The 17,540-nt window shown below is 52.2% G+C and overlaps 1 protein-coding gene across 2 annotated transcripts in view; it reads right to left on the bottom strand.

Annotated features, from left to right (window-relative positions):
* Positions 1–499: 499 nt before the first annotated feature.
* CXCL12 (C-X-C motif chemokine ligand 12) overlaps positions 500–17,540 on the bottom strand; it is a 36,705-nt gene continuing 19,664 nt past the window's right edge. The window contains exon 4 of one of the 2 annotated variants that reach the window (XM_059662153.1): positions 500–521. In XM_059662153.1, the coding sequence (XP_059518136.1) occupies positions 515–521 (7 nt within the window). In that variant the 3' untranslated portion in view covers positions 500–514. Of the gene's footprint in view, positions 522–10,892; positions 10,999–17,540 lie in introns of those variants that run through there. The other variant, XM_059662150.1, reaches the window with a different exon arrangement.

Here is a 17,540-nt window from a genome sequence, read left to right as displayed (position 1 = left end):
CCTGCTGGCATGTGATCATACCCACCTGCTGGCATGTGATCATACCCACCTGCTGGCATGTGATCATACCCACCTGCTGGCATGTGATCATACCCACCTGCTGGTATGTGATCATACTCACCTGCTGGCATGTGATCATACCCACCTGCTGGTATGTGATCATACCCACCTGCTGGCATGTGATCATACCCACCTGCTGGCATGTGATCATACTCACCTGCTGGCATGTGATCATACTCACCTGCTGGCATGTGATCATACCCACCTGCTGGTATGTGATCATACCCACCTGCTGGCATGTGATCATACCCACCTGCTGGTATGTGATCATACCCACCTGCTGGTATGTGATCATACTCACCTGCTTGCACAGATGCTCCACATAAGGCAGATGCATGTCACCTACAGGCAACTCTGCTGTCTTCCCTGTGGGCACAGCGTGTTCTGTTTACGGATACTTGCCCTTATCTTGTTCCTTCTGAGCTTTGACAAGAACCTTGAGAGGCTGATATCCTCATTCTCTGTGTTTTATGGATGAAGAAATAGAGGTTGAAAATGCTGAGGGACTTACTGAGGGTCATGCAGCCACCACTAGCATGTGGTCTCAGCTCCAGAAGGTGCTTCTTTCCACCCTCCACACTGTGCCTTCCGTGCTTGGAGAACAGGCCGCCAGGACCGTGTACACCCCAGTGTGACCAGCCCCCGTGTGGCCCCAGTGTGGCGGAGACTCCCCACCTGGTGTTGCTTCCCAGGGCTGGGATCTGGCCACGCCCCTGGGGAGGAGAGCACGGGCCAGAACACAGGATTTCTGGTGAGACCCCTTTCTTGAAGGAAAGTGTTTTATAATCCGGGAGTTCACGGAGTTCCAGCCCTTGAAACGCCCCACGTTGGTCCCTTCAGCTTCCCAAAGCTCCACTTCATTTAGCTGGTTTACTTTAGAGAAATTACATAATCACTCAGCTCTTTCTTTCCCTCTTCCCATGTGTCTCACCCTCTCCCTCCCTTTCCTCTTGTTATTTCCTTCCCTTTCTCACCCTTTTTCTGTCCTATATTCAGATTTCCTCCCTCTCTTACCTCCTCTCTCCCTCTCTCTCTACCCCTCCCTCCTTCCCCCAACATGGTGATTGAGTCAGGAAGGAGGGAAGGAGAAAAGTGTGGAATTCATTTTCCTACATCAGAGCTATGGCTTCAAACCAATAGTGAAACTGTTTGGGAAAAGAAACCTACAAGGATTTAGCACTTATCAAAGGCACATCAGCGACTGGGCAGGGGACATCCTGTTTATATAACTTCTTCTCCTGAGAGGCTCAGCTGAGCCTGGCCAGCTGCAGCCTGGAGAGCTGCTAACTCCAAAGCCCAGGAGCCCACTAGTTGGTGTCACGCCCAGGCCTCCTACTCTTGGTCCCCTGAGCCCCTAGTGCCCGTGCCTGCCCCCAGCTCCCCACACCTGAATGTCAGCTTCTGCACGCACCCCTTGCATGTCCCCAGTCTGCCTTCGCCAGGGCACCGTGGGCCTACCCTTCCCAGGAGGATGTGTGCAGCGTTTCCTGCCTCCGTCACCCCCTCTGTGAGGCAGGTCCACAGGCTCCTGGCCCTCAGTCCTAGAGCCAGGACTCCGCATCTCTGCCTTGGAAAGGCACCTGGGAAAGCGCTCACCATCCAGTGCTCACATATGAATCACACACTCACCGTGTCCTCAGCCTCCGTCAAGGGCTGGCAACACAGGTGGGAAAGACACTACATTCACAGAAGATGAATGAGATGCTCAGATCACCACCAGTGGTGTGGGACTGTCAGAGGGGAACAGAGGCAGAGGGAGAGGTGGGGCGGGTGGCCACTGGGCGCAGCCAGGGGATGGTCCTCTGAGGGGGTTTCTTTAGGTTTGGGGTGAAGAGAGGGCAGCTTGGTGATGTGGGGATGTGGGGGGCAGAGCTCCCGGAGAGCAGTCAGTGCAAGTGTCCTGAGGAGGGGCAAGCTGGGCCTGGTTGAGGGACATGGGAGAAGCAGCTGGGAGGTGGATGGCAGGAGGCCTGCAGGGTGGGTGAACGAGCAGAGCTCATGGGCCTCTGGGCTCTGGAGAGGCGTTGGAGTTTTAGTCTAAATCTACAGAAAATCGGACAATCTCACTCGGGAGAAGGGTGTGAATGACTTTATGTTTGAAAGATTGAACCACCTGGCGGGAGCTGCCGGACCTGTGGTAGGTGGCCCGGTGCCATGGGGAACCCCTGTGCCATGGGCCTCGTGCGGCTGGGGCTGGGCTGTGTGGTGGAGCCCTGAGCCCTGAGCTACATGAAGGTGGGGTGCTGATCTCCCCAATGCTCCCAGGACCTGGGCCAGGTGAGCAGAAGGGAGCAGGCCGGCGATGGGCAGGCAGAGTGCAGTGTGTCCAGGGAGCACTGTTCTCCCCAGCACCTTCCCACAGCCTCCTTCACAAGCATTTGCTCCAGGCCCATCTGGATGGACAAGGAAGGGTCCCTCAGGCCAAGGGACACATGGCTTCAGGTTGACTTTCCACCTGCACACCCAGGGAACCCCTCTGGCTGGCATCACCCGCATTGTGCTGACTTACAGAGGCACAGTCGGCCTGTCACAGTGAGCAGAGTGGTGAGTGGGACAGCAGGGACACGGTGCCCTTATAGCGGGATTGTTCCTGCATCCACGCAGGAGCAGCATGAATTTCATTCAGGAAAAAACTCTTCCTAAACAGCAAACACTAAAAACAGCCCCCACACCACACTGAGCCACCCCCGAGCCGGCAGGTGACTGGCAGTCAAGCGCGGGAACTGGCACTCTGGGGACCTGGGACCTCGGTAGAGGGATCTGTCCACCGCAGACACCAGGAGCTAACACCTCTGTGCACGAGGAGAGCCTGGAATGGCTGCAGATGCCCAGGCTGTGAATTTTCTGCCAAATTGACGAAGACTTTGGCAGAGGGCCTTGTGGCTGCAGGCAGACCAAGCTGGGCCTGCACAGTGTGGGCCATGCAGCAGAGGTGGGCAGATAAGGGCTGGATGGACATCGCGAGCGGAGCCACACTGGGCCGGGACAAGAACACCTTCTAGCCACACTTGCCCTGTGAAAAGAAGCTCTCACCACTGCACTGTACTGTTAATCACTCTATATATGAAAGAGCACTTACAATTATAATGAGATTTTTTTCTCTGTGTTTTGAGCATTTATTGGGTGCTAATTTGATAAACATTTTAAATATATTATCTCAGAGTTCTCCCCACAGGCAAATAGTCTGCAACGACATGGTTGGGGCTTAGAGAGGTCAGGTGACTTGTTTGGGGTGACAACAGCTGAGCCTGAACTGCAGCCCAGGAGGGCCTATCTCCAGCCTGGGCCCGGGCCCTACGGGCTTGCTGCAGGCTCGCAGGCTGTGGGACTGAAGCAGACTGAAGTGACAACGTTGTCACTCAGAGTGTGAACCGAGTCCTTCCCGGCAAATGTCCTTGGCACCCTCATAACTCACCGACTTAACCCACACACTGGCCGTCGGCATCTTTAGGCCCAGAGGCTGTGACTGGGTCGGCTGTGTGTCCCCATGGGGTTGAAAGTTGGGCCCAGACTGAGCCAGGGCAGGGAGCAGCACTCCCTTCGCCACCCCTCCCGGCCATGAGTGTGCCCAACGCTGCCCTTCCTTGTTCTTTATCTTAGCGGTTTACTTTTATTATAATGAGCTTTTTATAAGAAATACAGATATCATGGAAAAATATAACCTGAAAATGTAAAGGTGAGTGTAGCAATCAGGATCCTACAGAAAACACATGGCTCGCTTCAATCAGGGTCATTTCATAAGAGTTTCATAAAGGGACTCTTTACAAAAGCACAGGCAGGACAGTTAAGCAGATGCAAAGTGAGGTACCCGCTGCCTCTGGACAGAGCCTGGGCCTTACCGCCCAGCCTGTGTGACCTGGTCTGAAGGTCCCAGGGACTAAACATCCTGACTTCTCCTCTCCCACTGCCCTCGCCTCCTGCTGCTGCTGCAGACGGCAGTGCTGGCCAGGTTGGCCCGGGGAGTGGGCCTGGGTCTGGGGGGTGGCAGATATCCCGCAGTCTCCCCAGAATCCCATTCCATAAAGTAACCTCTTTGGGTGGTGTGGTCTCTAAACAGGATACTCACTTAGCCCGGAATGCCCCCCCCCCCCCCCGCCCCACACATACACAGACACACACATCTAAGTCCCTGCAGCCAGTTCTAAAAGACATTGAGGGAATAGAATGAAATCTGTTGAATACACTCCGAGAATCGCATTAATTGAATGAGAGCAATGGCAACACTAGTGGGGTGATAAGAGGCTGAGTCCACAGTGACGGGCTGGGAAGTGGAAAGGAGGAGGGTACCCGGGCTGGAAGCAGCAAATGGGCTGGACGCCTGCCCCCATCATGTTTCCAGGACCGGTCTCCACCGCTGTCTCTGGGCATCCCTCCCAGCCCTCCACTTGCCAACCCCGTGTGCTCTCTCTACACTAAACATGTCAAACTCAAAGGCTAACATGGGCCAAATAAATGAGGCATGTAGTCTATGGGCCGCGAGTTTGACATGCTTGCTTTACACCCTCTGAAAGCTCCCAGTGCAGTCAGATGGGGCAGCAGGCAAGGCAGGTGTGATCAGGGGTGGAGGCCCAGAGGCTCTTGGAAGCTGTTAGAGAATTTGAGTTTGATTTAGCATTTAAACAAGCCCTGTGGCTCTGTTGATGGTTGGATGGGGGTTGGAGCTGTTCATCTGAGGGAACATGGGTGAATCTGGGTTTTGGGCTGTAGCACGTGTGTGATACCTAAGACAGGATGACTGGGAGAAGAATATATTCGACCTGAGCAAGGGGATTGTGAAAATCAAGGTTACGGTTTTGTCCATGCAAAGTTTGAGGTGCTTCTGATATCCAAGTAAGGAATTAAATGAGTTTGAAACTCAGCTGAGAAGTCAGATGGCAGATATTCCCGTGGAACTCTTAGCACCTGGACCTCAGAAGTGGCCGCCCTAAGGACCTCAGCAGCTGGGGTTTGGGTAGGTTCACGTTCTTCCTCATCAACTGGAATAATTCTCTCTCTCCTGCTCTTTTGCTCGCATTCTAGCAACCCCAGGTGAAGTAAGAAATCCAGAATGGGTGGAAACACTAAGTGGGTCTAGGATGCTGTGTTTCTAGGCATCGGAACAGAGCAAAGGGTGTGGAAATAAATCAGAAAGAAGGGAGACTGGGAGCATCTTCCAAGCTGGAGCCCAGGCCCTGTGCTCACTGCCAAGCCCGGGATGGGATAGTCTGGACCAGGGTTCTCATCAGACTTCTTAGGGCCCACCTGAGAAAGCATGGAGTCAGCCCCACCCAGCCCCACAAAGTCTTCCATTCCACAGAGTGAGAGAGAAGAAACCAATGGGTCTGAGACGGTGGGTGGTTTCCTTTAGCGATAAGGGCCAGGGCTGCCCCAGTTTCTGACTGCAAAGGCTCAGGGACAAGGAGGGGCTTTGATAGGGTCTCATAGCTAGTGACAGAAGTGGAATCAAATTTTACATACATGACCTTCCCTCCCACCCCCGTCCATCATGCTTGATTTTGTGGAGGGCCAGGAGTCACAGGGGCATCCCTCCTGGGTGCCAAGACGGAGTTGGAGGAGGGGAGGCACTGGAGTGTGAGCAGGCTGAGAGCAGACCCTGCATTGGGCAGGCACAGGCTGGGAACCAGGGAACAGCACTAGCACTCCACCCAAAGAGGCATTGAGGAGATGTTTAAATGAGGAACCAATATGATAACCCCCTGGTCTTCATATCACCTGGATAATGCAGCCTTTTTAAAATTTTTGTGGATTTTTTGTTGATGTTATTTTTAAATTTATCTTTATTGTTGAAAGTATTACATATGTCCCCCTTTTCCCTCCCATTGACATCCTCCCACCCCCAGGCCTTCACCACACTATTGGCTGTGTCCATGGGTTATACATATCCTATCTAATAAAAGAGAAACATGGTAATTAGCATACGTCCGCTACCCTTCCCATTGGCTAATCAGCGAGATATGCAAATTAACTGCCAGCTAAGATGGCGGCCGGCAGTCAGGCAGCTTGAAGCTAACATGAGGCTTGCTTGCTTCAGTGACGGAGGAAACCAACATTCCCCGCGTGCCTTGCCAGCCTCTGAGCTTGCAGTTTGAAACATTGTAACAAATATAGAAGCTAAACAAAACCCCAGAAACCTGCTTTCAGTGAGCCGGGATCTCAGAGCTGGAGTTGATACAGTGTTTCTATTATAGAACCCAAACAAACCAGATACCTGCTTTCAGCAGCAGGGGCCTCAGAGCTGGAGCCAGATCTGAAGCTGGCCCAGAATAAAAAAAGAAAAAAAGAAAAAAAGGAGCAGTTGGGAGCTTCAGTCACCAGCCAGCCTGAAAACAGCCCTCAGCCCCTCACCCAAGACTGGCCAGGCACCCCAGTGGGGACCCCCACCCTGAAGGGTGTGTGACCAGGTGCAAATAGCCATAATCCCCTCACCCAGGCTGGCCAGGCACCGCAGTGGGGACCCCCACCCTGAAGGGGGTGTGACGAACTGCAAACAGCCATCATTGCCTCATCCAGGCTGGCCAGGCACCCAAGCGGGACACCCACCCTGATCCAGGACACCCTTCAGGGCAAACCAGCCGGCCCCCACCTGTGTACCAGGCCTCTATCCTATATAGTAAAAGGGTAATATGCCTCCCAGCACCGGGATCAGTGGAGCCACGAGGCCTCCCAGCACCAGGATTAGCGTGACAGGGGGCAGCGCCCAAACCTCCTGATCGCCCTGCTGCTCTGTGTGTGACAGGTGCGGGGCCACAACCTCCCTATCCGCCCTGCTCTGTTCATGACAGGGGAAGGTGCCCCAACCCCCTGATCAGCCCTGCTCTGTGCCTGATAGTGGGGAGCTCCCCAACCCCATGATCGCCCTGCGGCTCTGTGTGTGACAGGGTGCGCCACCCAAACGCCCCCCACCCCCGCCCATGGGCCCTGCTCTGTGTGTGACGGGGTAGAGCCATAACCTCCCCATTGGCCCTTCCCTGAGTGTGAGAGTGGCGGCGCCCCAAACCCCTGATCGACCCTGCTCTGTGGGTGATAGAGGGTGGCGCCCCAAACCCCCCTCCATGGGCCCTGCTCTGTTTGTGATGGGGTAGAGCCATAACCTCCCCATCGGCCCTGCTCTGTGCATGACAGGGGGGAGCTCCCCAACCCCCTGATGGGCCCTGCTCTGGTCGTGACAGGGGATGGTGCCTCAACCTCCCCATCGACCCTGCCTTGAGTGTGACTGGGGGTGGCACCCCAACCCCCCAATCGGCCCTACCCTGAGTGTGACTGAGGGTGGCATCGCAACCTCCCGATCCACCCTGCTCTGTGCATGACGGGGGTGGCGCCCCAACTCCCCTATTGGCCCTGATCTGAGCCCCACCAGGGGCTGCACCTAGGGACTGGGCTTGCCCTCTGCCACCCGGGAGCAGGCCTAAGCCAACAGGTCGTTATCTCCCGAGGGGTCCCAGACTGCGAAAGGGCACAGGCCGGGCTGAGGGCCCCCCCCTTCCCCCCCGAGTGCACAGAGCAGGCCTCTAGTCTTATACAATAAAAGGCTAATATGCAAATTGATCAAACGGTGGAATGACTGGTCACTATAATGCACACTGACCACCAAGGAGCAGTTGCTCAGTGCAGGAGCTGCCCCCTGGTGGTCAGTGTGCTCCAGAGGCAGTGCTAAGGAGCAGGGAGCCCGGCTTCTGGCTGAGTGGTGCTCCCACAGGGGGAATGCTGCTCAGCCAGAAGCTGGGCTTACGGCTGGCGAGAGCCTCTCCTGCCTCCACAGCAGTGCTAAGGACCCCTCGGGGGATGTCCAACTGCCAGCTTAGGCCCACTCCCCTAAGGACATACCCCAAGGAGTCCTGGACTGCGAGAGGGTGCAGGTGGGCTGAGGGACCCCCACCCCCAGTGCACGAATGTCATGCACTGGGCCTCTAGTACACATATAAGATCTTTAGTTAATCTCTTCCCACTCACTACCCTCCTCCGCCTTCCCTCTGAGATTCCGCAGTCTGTTCCATGCTTCTATGTCTCTGGATCTGTTTTGTTCATCAGTTTATTTTGTTCATTAGACTCCACATGTGAATGAGATCATGTGATACTTGTCTTTCTCTGACTGACTTATTTCCCTTTGCATTGTACTCTCCAGGTCCTTCCATGCTGACTCAAAGTGTAAGAGGTCCTTCTTTTTTACTCCTGCATAGTATTCTAAGTTGTAAATGTTATTATACAGCTTTAAAAAAAACATTTGTCATTGATTTTTAGAGAGAAGGGAAGAGAGAGAGAGAGAGAGAGAGAGAGAGAGAGAGAGAGAGAGAGAGAGAAACATCAATGTGAAAGTGAAGCATTACTCTGCTGCCTCAGGCAGGTCTCTTGCCAGGAATGGAACCAGCAACCTTTGGTGCACAGGATGATGCCCAACCAACTGAGCCACACTGGCCAGGGTGGATGATGCAGCCTTTACTACCAGGTTTGCTGAGACCAATGAGTAGAAGGTATGGCTAACCAAACTCAGCTCTGTTCAAGAGAGGATTTCACAATAATCAAATCTGGGAGAAATGTCCTGGACCCCCTGGGAGAAAGGGAGATCCCTACACCAGAGTGAAGGAGTGCATGTGGGGGGGCCACTGAGAATTAGGGTCCACTCTCCAGAGGCTGAGCCACTTCCACTCCTGAGGTCTGGGGTTCTCTTACCTCATGGCCTCAGGACAGTACAAGGTCAATGCCTATGCACCATGCAAAGCCTTCAACAAGGCGGAATGCCTGAGGGCCGAGCACAGGCTCTCTCTCGCCCTTCAGTCCTGGGCTGAAGCACCTGTTAGCCAGTTACTGCTTAGGTCTCACCCAGACCTGCTCAGCCAGAAGCCCCGGGGGTGTAGCCAAGAAATCTGTGTCCTGGGAAGCCCTTGGACAATTCTGATCATCTCTCAAGTTTGAAAATGATTGGTCCAGAGAAGTGACTTCCCACAGTGACATTAGCTGCAGAGCAAAAAAATGCTGACAACAGATGCCACCCCAGGCCCCGATTTCATCAGTGACAGCCTGGAGATCGGACCCTGGAGAGCAGCTCAGGCTAAGAACCCCGTCCAGGCCCCACCGGGAGCACCACCGCCTCTGGACTTGGCTTTCACCCCTCTGCTTTTCTGTGTTTCTTTCCCTAAATGCACCTTTTAGATTTGCTTTCTTCTCTTTTCTTTTATCTACTCACTGAAAATGAGTTAGAGCAATAATCTCCTTTCTAAACATTCACAGAAAAAAGTGCTAAACGGGATAGATACTTGTCAGCAAGTTCTTAGTAGGTTTTCACAAGCAGGTTAAAATAGCATATTCCATTGTTCTTAATCTGTAGTCCTGGGAAGTTATGGTGTTCTGTATTAAACTTGCTAAACAACATTGTTTTTATTTTTTAAACATATTTTTATTGATTTCAGAGAGGGAGGGAAAGAGAGATAGAAACATCAATGATGAGAGGGAATCTTTGCCTCCTGCACACCCCACACTGGAGATCGAGCCCACAACCCGGGCATGTGCCCTTGACTGGAATCAAACCAGGAACCCTCAGTCTGCAGGCCAATGCTCTATCCATTGAGCCAAACCAGTTAGGGCAGCAACATTGTTTTTAATAAAATCAATATGATAGTTTATGTAAACATAACATATTGATATATATTGCAAATGTAACCGCATGGAAGTGTTTAGAGAAATATTAGCTTTCCTTATTATTCGAATTATGATCATTTGACCAAGGCAAAATCCTCAGGGCATATGGCAACTGCAGCAAAAACCAGGCACCACTTGGTAAATAGTTGGCATGTGTCGGGCTTGCTGCCTTCCGTCTTGGGATGGTAAGTCAGGCTTTGACCAGAGAGAAGGCAGGCAAACTTGGACTTGACTGTGTGATTGGAGAGACTTCCAGAGAGGAGAGGCTGCAGAGCAGCCAGCTGCACTCAGAGGGTATCCTGTCGGGAGCAGCTGGGATGTGGAGGCACAAAACTGTCTGCTCTTGGAGTTGGAAGCCAGTGGGAGGATGGGCCACAGACACTCAGCAAAGGAATGATGGTGCAGAGGACTGTGCTGGTGAAGGAAGGGGGAGGGAGCAGGACAATTAGCAGAGAGGCGTCTTGGTGGACAGGAGGGTGCAGCTGAAAGATAGGAGGAGTCCTGGGCAGAAGGTCTAGGAAGAGGACTTCGACAAAGGGAAGGGTATTTGAGGACCCTGGGGGAGGCAGGAGGCAACCAGTATGATTGAGGATGGGGAGGAGGAGTGGGACAGAGAGGGGAGTCATGGGAAGTTCTTAAGGTTTCAAATAAAGGAATGGTGTGACCGATACAGAACCTTTTGATTGAGTGCCTACTGTGACCAACTTTATTGGGCAGGAAAGGGAGCAAGAAGCAAGGTGAGCTGGTCTTTCTGCTCCAGAGTCTAAGACCTTGCTACCTATGACCTTTTTAATCTTCTAGGAGGAAAGAAATTGATAGCATCCAACATTCTAAATAACTCTAGACCATTAAAGGCTCTCCTCACATTGTTTAAAACTGAATGTTTAATATTATTTAATAAATTCTAATGCCCACCCATTTCAACCTTGCTTGTTTTTTCCTTTATACTCTCCTCACATCGCTTCTCACCATGGATGCAGGTGACCTCTGCTGGCCCTGCCCTAGGGGTCAGGAAGCGTCTGTGTTCTGTCCCTGGTGCTGGGAGGGCAAGGGGCCAGGAACCTCCTCCCATTTCACGATGCATCGGACGGACGTGACCAGGCAATGGCCGGTCAAGGCCGGAGACGCCCCCAAAGGCTGGTGGCAGCGGCCTCTGGCTCATCCAGTGTTGGGGCTTGGCTGGGTCTCTGACATGGAGTTTCTCATAAGTGTCTTTAGTTCCTGTCACAGCTCCTGTCACAAAGCCCAAACCTGCGGAGGATGCCTTTTCTGTATCGGGTCCTTTTGATACTGAACAGTGTGAACCTGTAAACAAAAACAAGGGGGACGCAGCATTTCAGTGCTGGGACCTCATGAGTTTGATCGACTGCTGTGAAACGGCTCCTGGTGTCCTGGGGGCAGAGGAGAGGGAAGTCTTATTTCTGAGCTGCATAAACATGTGTGTGTTGCCCTCTAAGCAACCTCTAGATGGAACATTCCTAAAGGTGGGGGAGCCTGGTGAGGGCTCTGTCTGTCATCTGTCTATCTTACTTGGAAACCGTTTTGCGGGGCGAACATCTCTGGCTGCTCAGAGAAGAATCTCTGTGTTGGTTGCACGGGGCCCCTGGCAGCTCAGCCGGTGCGATGGATTTGCTGAAACTGTAACAATTGGGAGTGAAGGATGAAAATTGGGAATTTAAACTCGCAAGAACACTGTGGAGATCTGTGCTTTGTGAATCATTAGCAAAATTAAGAAATGGTGAAATCCAGATGAAAGATTTTCAGTTCACAGATAAGGGAGCACAAACGGACTTCCAGCCACGTCCTTGGCAGCCGACTTACGACTGCGTGCGCTGTGTGCCAGACCTCAGGGGATGGCGGCCCTCAGGAGGTGGGTGGCCCAGCCCTCCCAAAGCTGCAGGGCAGGGAGCTGCAGTGGGCAGCGGTTACATAACCCCGGCGTTTGTTTAAATATTCAGTTCAGCAAGTCATTAAATGTTCTCGCAATAAGTTAGTGGTGGCCCAGGATGGGGACTTAGGAGCTGGAACTTACATGAATCTGGCAGAGCTGGCGACTCGCCCTGATGGACCCAGGGCCAAGGGGAACAGGGCCCAGATTCATTAATTAAGACACGGGTTTGACGACAAATGGACATAGGAGGCTGCGTGGAGAACGGAGGGACAGGCCTGTGGGTTTTGAGGGGCACAGCCAAGAGAGAACCGGCTTAGTACTGCCCTCTCTGGAGCTCAGGAGATCAGCTTTCCAACCAAACCCTGCAGAGGCCGGAGGCGGGTCCAGTTCCCTGCTGATCCCTAAGGCCTGGGAAGCCCCTGGCTTCCTCCCTGCTGTGCCGGGTGATGGAGCCCTGTATCTAGAGCAGCCAGCCCCGAGTCTGCGCCTAACCAGCTCCTGGGGACCTGAGCTGGCATCATTTTTATCTGTCTTCCCCCCATTACGCTAGCAGCCTTTGCTCTGGCTCCCGCCTCCCTGCTGACTGGTCCGGGCAGGGTCAGAGCTTCCCTTTTGTCAACCCCAGAATGCACTTCCTTGGCCCAGCTTCCTGAGCCCATGCTGCTGATGGGTGTGTCTGTCAACACTGTCACATGCAGGAGACACTTCCATGTGGCTCCTGTGTGCCTGTCCCCGTGTGAGCATGAGTCCTGTCACCCTGGGTCCAGGGCAGGCCCCCAGAAGGTGGAAACATACCCTGTGCCCTTTAGGCTCCAAGTTCTCCCCCAGGTCATCACAGCTCCTCCTTCCCCAACCCCCCTCCTGCATCTCCGCATGGTTCTCTGCCTGGCTCCACTGGAACGCACAGGAAGGAGGGCTAACTGCTGACACAGGGGCTCAGTGAAAACACAGATGCAGGTGCTGCCACTTGTACGTGCATGGTTTTGGAAAGGGCTGTAACTTGTCTGTTCTGTCATCAGTACAACAGGAACGCCAGCTCCCAGCAGAGAGCATGGGGCATCGGCTGGTGTGTGCTGTGCCCAGCTATGGAAGGGTGCCGTGAACTCGCCTGGTATTTTTACCTGCACCAGGTACAGCCCTGCCCCCACTTTGGGGACATCCAGGGCCGCCCCATCTCCCACTTTATGACCCCAGATGAGGAACTGCAGACAAGTAGGCCAGAGCGTAGGGAGGCTCGGAGACTTCCCCAGGTCTCAGGTGTGGTCCGTGACAGGGCGGGCATTGCGCACAGGCCCAGGGATCCTTCGCAAACTGGGAGCTCTGGGCTGTCCTTTTCCTGGGCCAGGTTCCCGGGCTTGTATCTGGTAAAATGGGGAACCCAGGGCCAGGCTGGGGACTCTGCTCCAGGTTCGGATGGAGATAGGTGGCAGGGGCCGGGGGAGAAGCGGGATGTGGACCCGAGGTGGAGGTTCAGGCTCTCCTGGAGGGAGAGGAGGGGACAGAGCAGGAAAAGGGTGGGAAGGGGCAGCATCCTTTGCCATTTTAGGCACGCACTCCGCAAACCTCAGAAATCCATTTATTGTTTGATAATGTGGCCATTGAATTTGTCATTCCAGCTAGGACATTCTGAGAGAGAAAGGGACTCATTGGTCATTTCCTGGGAACACAGGCTGGCACTGGGACTGTCCGGGCCCCTCAGGGTGCATGGTGACTGAGTTCTTTAAGGACATTGAAAAGGTATCTGATACGCTGGCTTGCGCAGGGGCTGATGCCCTCAGAGGGGAATCTTGGGGTTCAAGTCCTCTGCTTTCTGGGACCTCTGGCTCCCAGCCCCTGCCTTTTGCACCTTCCCGGGTGTAAACCAAGCACCCAGGCCCAGGAGAACCAGGCATGCTGAAGTCAGCAGGGCCCCTGAAGAGGCATCCTGGTGGGGCCTGGCCCTGGCCTGCTGCCAGTTGGGAGCACAGGCCTGGAAGCTACAGGGAAAGTGTCTTGAGGGTGAGCTCTGTTTTGTTTTTCTAGAAAATCACAGTCTTCCCCAGAGAGCGCACAGATGAGCGGCGGGGCAGCCCGTGTGCGTTCCAGAGCCGCAGCTGCTGGCCCTGCGTGCTCCCTGCCTTCTGGAGCCTCTGGTCCTCACCAGTGCCAGGTCAGTGGCGTCTTTATAATGCAGGTTAGCCAGATGCTCTCCTCTTGAGGGACTGAGTTCAATAGATTCATATCAGAGCACAGAGTAGGAGGCCCAAATAGGGGAGCAATGGGGACCACGGTGCTTTCGATCTGAAATGTCACCAGTTAATTGTAAAGCCTATGGCGCTTTAAGAATGGACAAAATAGCCATTAGATGAATATTGTGAGTGTAAATGTATCCTGATTAGAGCGTTATTTAAACTCCTCGTGTCAAGGACGTCTGGTGTTGTACTCCAACTTCTTCCTTCCTGCTCAGGGAGGGGGTCACAGTCATCGTCGGGTGTTACGTACACCCCTCAGCATGCTGTTTCAACCACAATAGACAGTAAAAATTGCATGTGACATTGTAATACACACACGCACACACACATGGAAATTGTTCTTTCTCTTAATAGGTATGACATATGCACATGTTTTCCATACTATTCTCTTCCCTGTTTTTTTTTCTAGTCAACTTCTATTTCATTTTTTAAAGTTGTTGCTTCTGACAGGCTATATGACTTCACAGCCTGAGTTTGCCCACCATTTCCTCTAGATAGACTCTCATTTAAACTCCAGAAATACCCTTGCATACAGGGCAAACTCAGAGCTTAGCCCACCTCTGCCCGGGGCACCGCTTTGCAAAGTGCAAGAACTGGTGGCTTGGTTCACTGGAGCCAAGCAGCCCAGGGTCAGGCCCAGCTCCCAGACCTCCTGGCTCTGAGGCTCGGAGGTCCCACAGCCGCCTTGGGTCCCCTCTCTGTGTCTATCACCCAGGAGAGGGCTGGGCTCTGGTGGGGTGTTGGGCTGGGCTCTGGTGGGGTGCTGGGCTCTGGTGGGGTGTTGGGCAGAACCATGCTGGGGTCCTCGGTGGGCTTGGCTGTCCCAGGCTGCCCTGGAAACATCCCCCGAATGCAGAGCGCCTGGCCAAGGTGTTTGTCTCCCCTCCTGGGAGCTCTGTCCCGCTGGCTAAGGAAGTGCACAGTGAATGCAGGAACCTCCAGTCCCCCTGCCTGAGCCGCGCCAGGCCAGTGGGCCCCAGGCAGGTGCTCCTGGAGGAAAAACTGCAGAAGCTGGTCCAGGGCAGCTCCGGGCGTCCAAGCCTGGAACCTGCAGGAGTGGCAGGAGGGCTGCCTCCTCCAGCACAGGAATGTCCAGAGTGGTTGCTTCCTCATGGCCTGCAAGCCCATGTGACCTGGGCTGATGGTCCCATGTTCAGGGAAATGCCTGCGAGGAGGCCTGGACAAGGGGTGCCCATGGTGCACCTGGGGCCCTCTGGACTGCCCAAGACAGGTCACTGCTTTTCCTCAGCAAAGCTGAGCACAGCCAGCCTGCGACAGACCTTCCTGAGATCAGCCCTTCTCCTCACCCTTTCCAGGGGGCTGGCCATCCCGCCTGGGGCTGGCTGTCAGCAGCAGCAGGTGGGCTGAGGCCTTCATTTGGCAGGACCGTGGGAAAGGTGTGGGGTCCCCTAGAAGCCAGGCAGGGACCCTGTGTGGAGCAGGCCTGTGCTGCAGTCCCTGCTCTGCCACTTCCCATGAGTCATGTTTGGAAGGCACAGCCTTGGTTTCCAGTAGCAAGTCCGTTAACTGCTCTTTTACACTCGGCAGCGTCCCTGGCTGGATTCCTGCTCCTCTAGGGCCCAGGCTGTGTCCCCTGCCCCAAAGGCCTAGATGACAGCAGAGCTCTCATCCTGGGCAGCTGCACTGGCTGTAGCTGTCCCCCCTCGACCCCAGCCCAGCACTGACCACCCTGAGGTCTGCACAGGAAGGATGTGCAGGTCCTTATATGGGGAGGAGCACTCAGAAGGAGGTGCCTCTGGGGGAAGGGATGATCCTCCCCTCACCCTCACCCCAGTATTATCTTATCTAATAATAGAAAAACATGTAAATTGGCTGTACCTTCGCTATGCTAACCAGCCAATCAGGAGAGTATGCTAATTAACCCAACAAAGATGGCGGTTAATTTGCATAAGTAGGTGCAAAGCGGCGGAGCGAAGACCGAAGGCGGCTCTGGCCGGAGTGAAGGCCTGGGTCCCAGGTGCCGGAGGAAAACCGGTGTGGGCAGCCAGGGGAAGGGAAAGCCTACTGCATGGATCTTTTCATGCAACAGGCCTCTAGTTGAGAAATAATTGATACACATCACCGTATAAGTTTTAGGCATAAAATATGATGATTTGATTTATATATATAGTGAAATGACTACCACAATAGGTCCAGCTAACATCATCTTCTCATATAGACACAATAAAGGGAAAAGAAGGAATAAAAAGAAAAGATGCCCTAGCTGGTTTGGCTCAGCGGATAGAGCATCGGCCTGCCGACTGAAGGGTCCCAGGTTTGATTCCTGCCAAGGGCACATGCCTGGGTTGCAAACTCAATCCCTAGTTGGGGGCGTGCAGGAGGCAGTTGATTAATGATTCTCTCTCATCATTCATGTTTCTGTCTCTCTCTTTCTCTCTGAAACCAGTAAAAAATATATATTTAAAAAGAAAAGAGGAAAACATCAAGTTCTTGTGCACTCATAGGATTACTCTCCTAACAACTTTCCTCTGTGTCATCCTGCAGCAGTAGCCATAGTCATCATATTGTACCTTACATCCCTAGGACTTACTTATCTTATACTGGAGTTTGGGCTTTGACCACCTTCCTCCAATCTCCCCTCCCCCAACCTCTGCCTCTGGTAACCCCGATTCTGATCTCTTTTTCTATTAATTTGTGTGTTGTTGTTTTTTAACCAATTATGGCTCAATAACATTCCATTATACTTATGGCTATCACAGCTTCTTTATTCATTCACTCATTCATGGGTATTTATGTTGTTTCCATGTCTTGGCTATTGTAAATAACGCTGCTATGAAATGAGGTGCAGATAATTTTCAAGTTAGTATTTTCCTTTGAACATATTCCCAGAAGTAGAATTGCTGCATCATGTGGTAGTTACATATTTAATTTTTTGAGGAACCTCTAACTTGTTGTCTATAGTGGCTGCACCAATCACACTGCACCAACAATGCATGAGGGTTCCCTTCCTCCACATCCTCACCAGCACTTGTTATCGCTTGTCTTTTTTATGATAGCCATTCTAAAAGATGTGATAATATCTCATGATTTTAATTTGCAGTTTCCTAATGACAGGTGATGTTGAGCATCTTTTCATGAACCTGTTGGTCTTTTGTATATATTGCTTTTTTTTTTTTTTTGAGAAATGTCTATTCAGGTCCTTTGTCTATTTTTTTATTGGGTTATTTTTATTTATTATTTTGCTACTGAGTTGTATAAGTTCTTTATGTATTTTGGATTTTTTTTGGTTTGCAAATATATTTTCTCATTCCATAGGTTGTCTTTTCACTTTGCTGATTTCTTTTGCTGTTCAGAAGCTTTTTGGTTTTATATAGTCCCCCTTGTTTATTTTTATTTTGTTGCTTGTGCTTTAGGTGTCAGTGTGGCCTTGAGTATGCCAATCAATGCACAACTTTGTGAGGTGAGTATGGGTATTTTTATTTTAGAGGTGTCCAAAGAAAGGTTCCAAAAAAGCACTACCAAGATTCATATCAGGAAGCTTTAGTCTTATGTTTTTTTCTAAGAATTTCATGACTTTAAGTCTTAAATTTGAATATTTGATCCATTTTGAATTAATTTTTATGAATAGTGTAAGTTATAGGTCCAGTTTAATTTTTCTACATGTGAATATCCAATTATCCTGGCATCATTTATTGAAAAGACTATCTTTTCTCCATTGAGTATTTTTGGCCTCCTTGTCAAATATTAGTTGACTGTATATGTGT

Source organism: Myotis daubentonii, chromosome 13, assembly GCF_963259705.1.
Source record: "Myotis daubentonii chromosome 13, mMyoDau2.1, whole genome shotgun sequence".
Classification (NCBI taxonomy): domain Eukaryota; kingdom Metazoa; phylum Chordata; class Mammalia; order Chiroptera; family Vespertilionidae; genus Myotis; species Myotis daubentonii.
The sequence above is the reverse complement of the archived record's forward strand: the minus strand, read 5'-3'. Positions and strand labels throughout refer to the sequence as shown.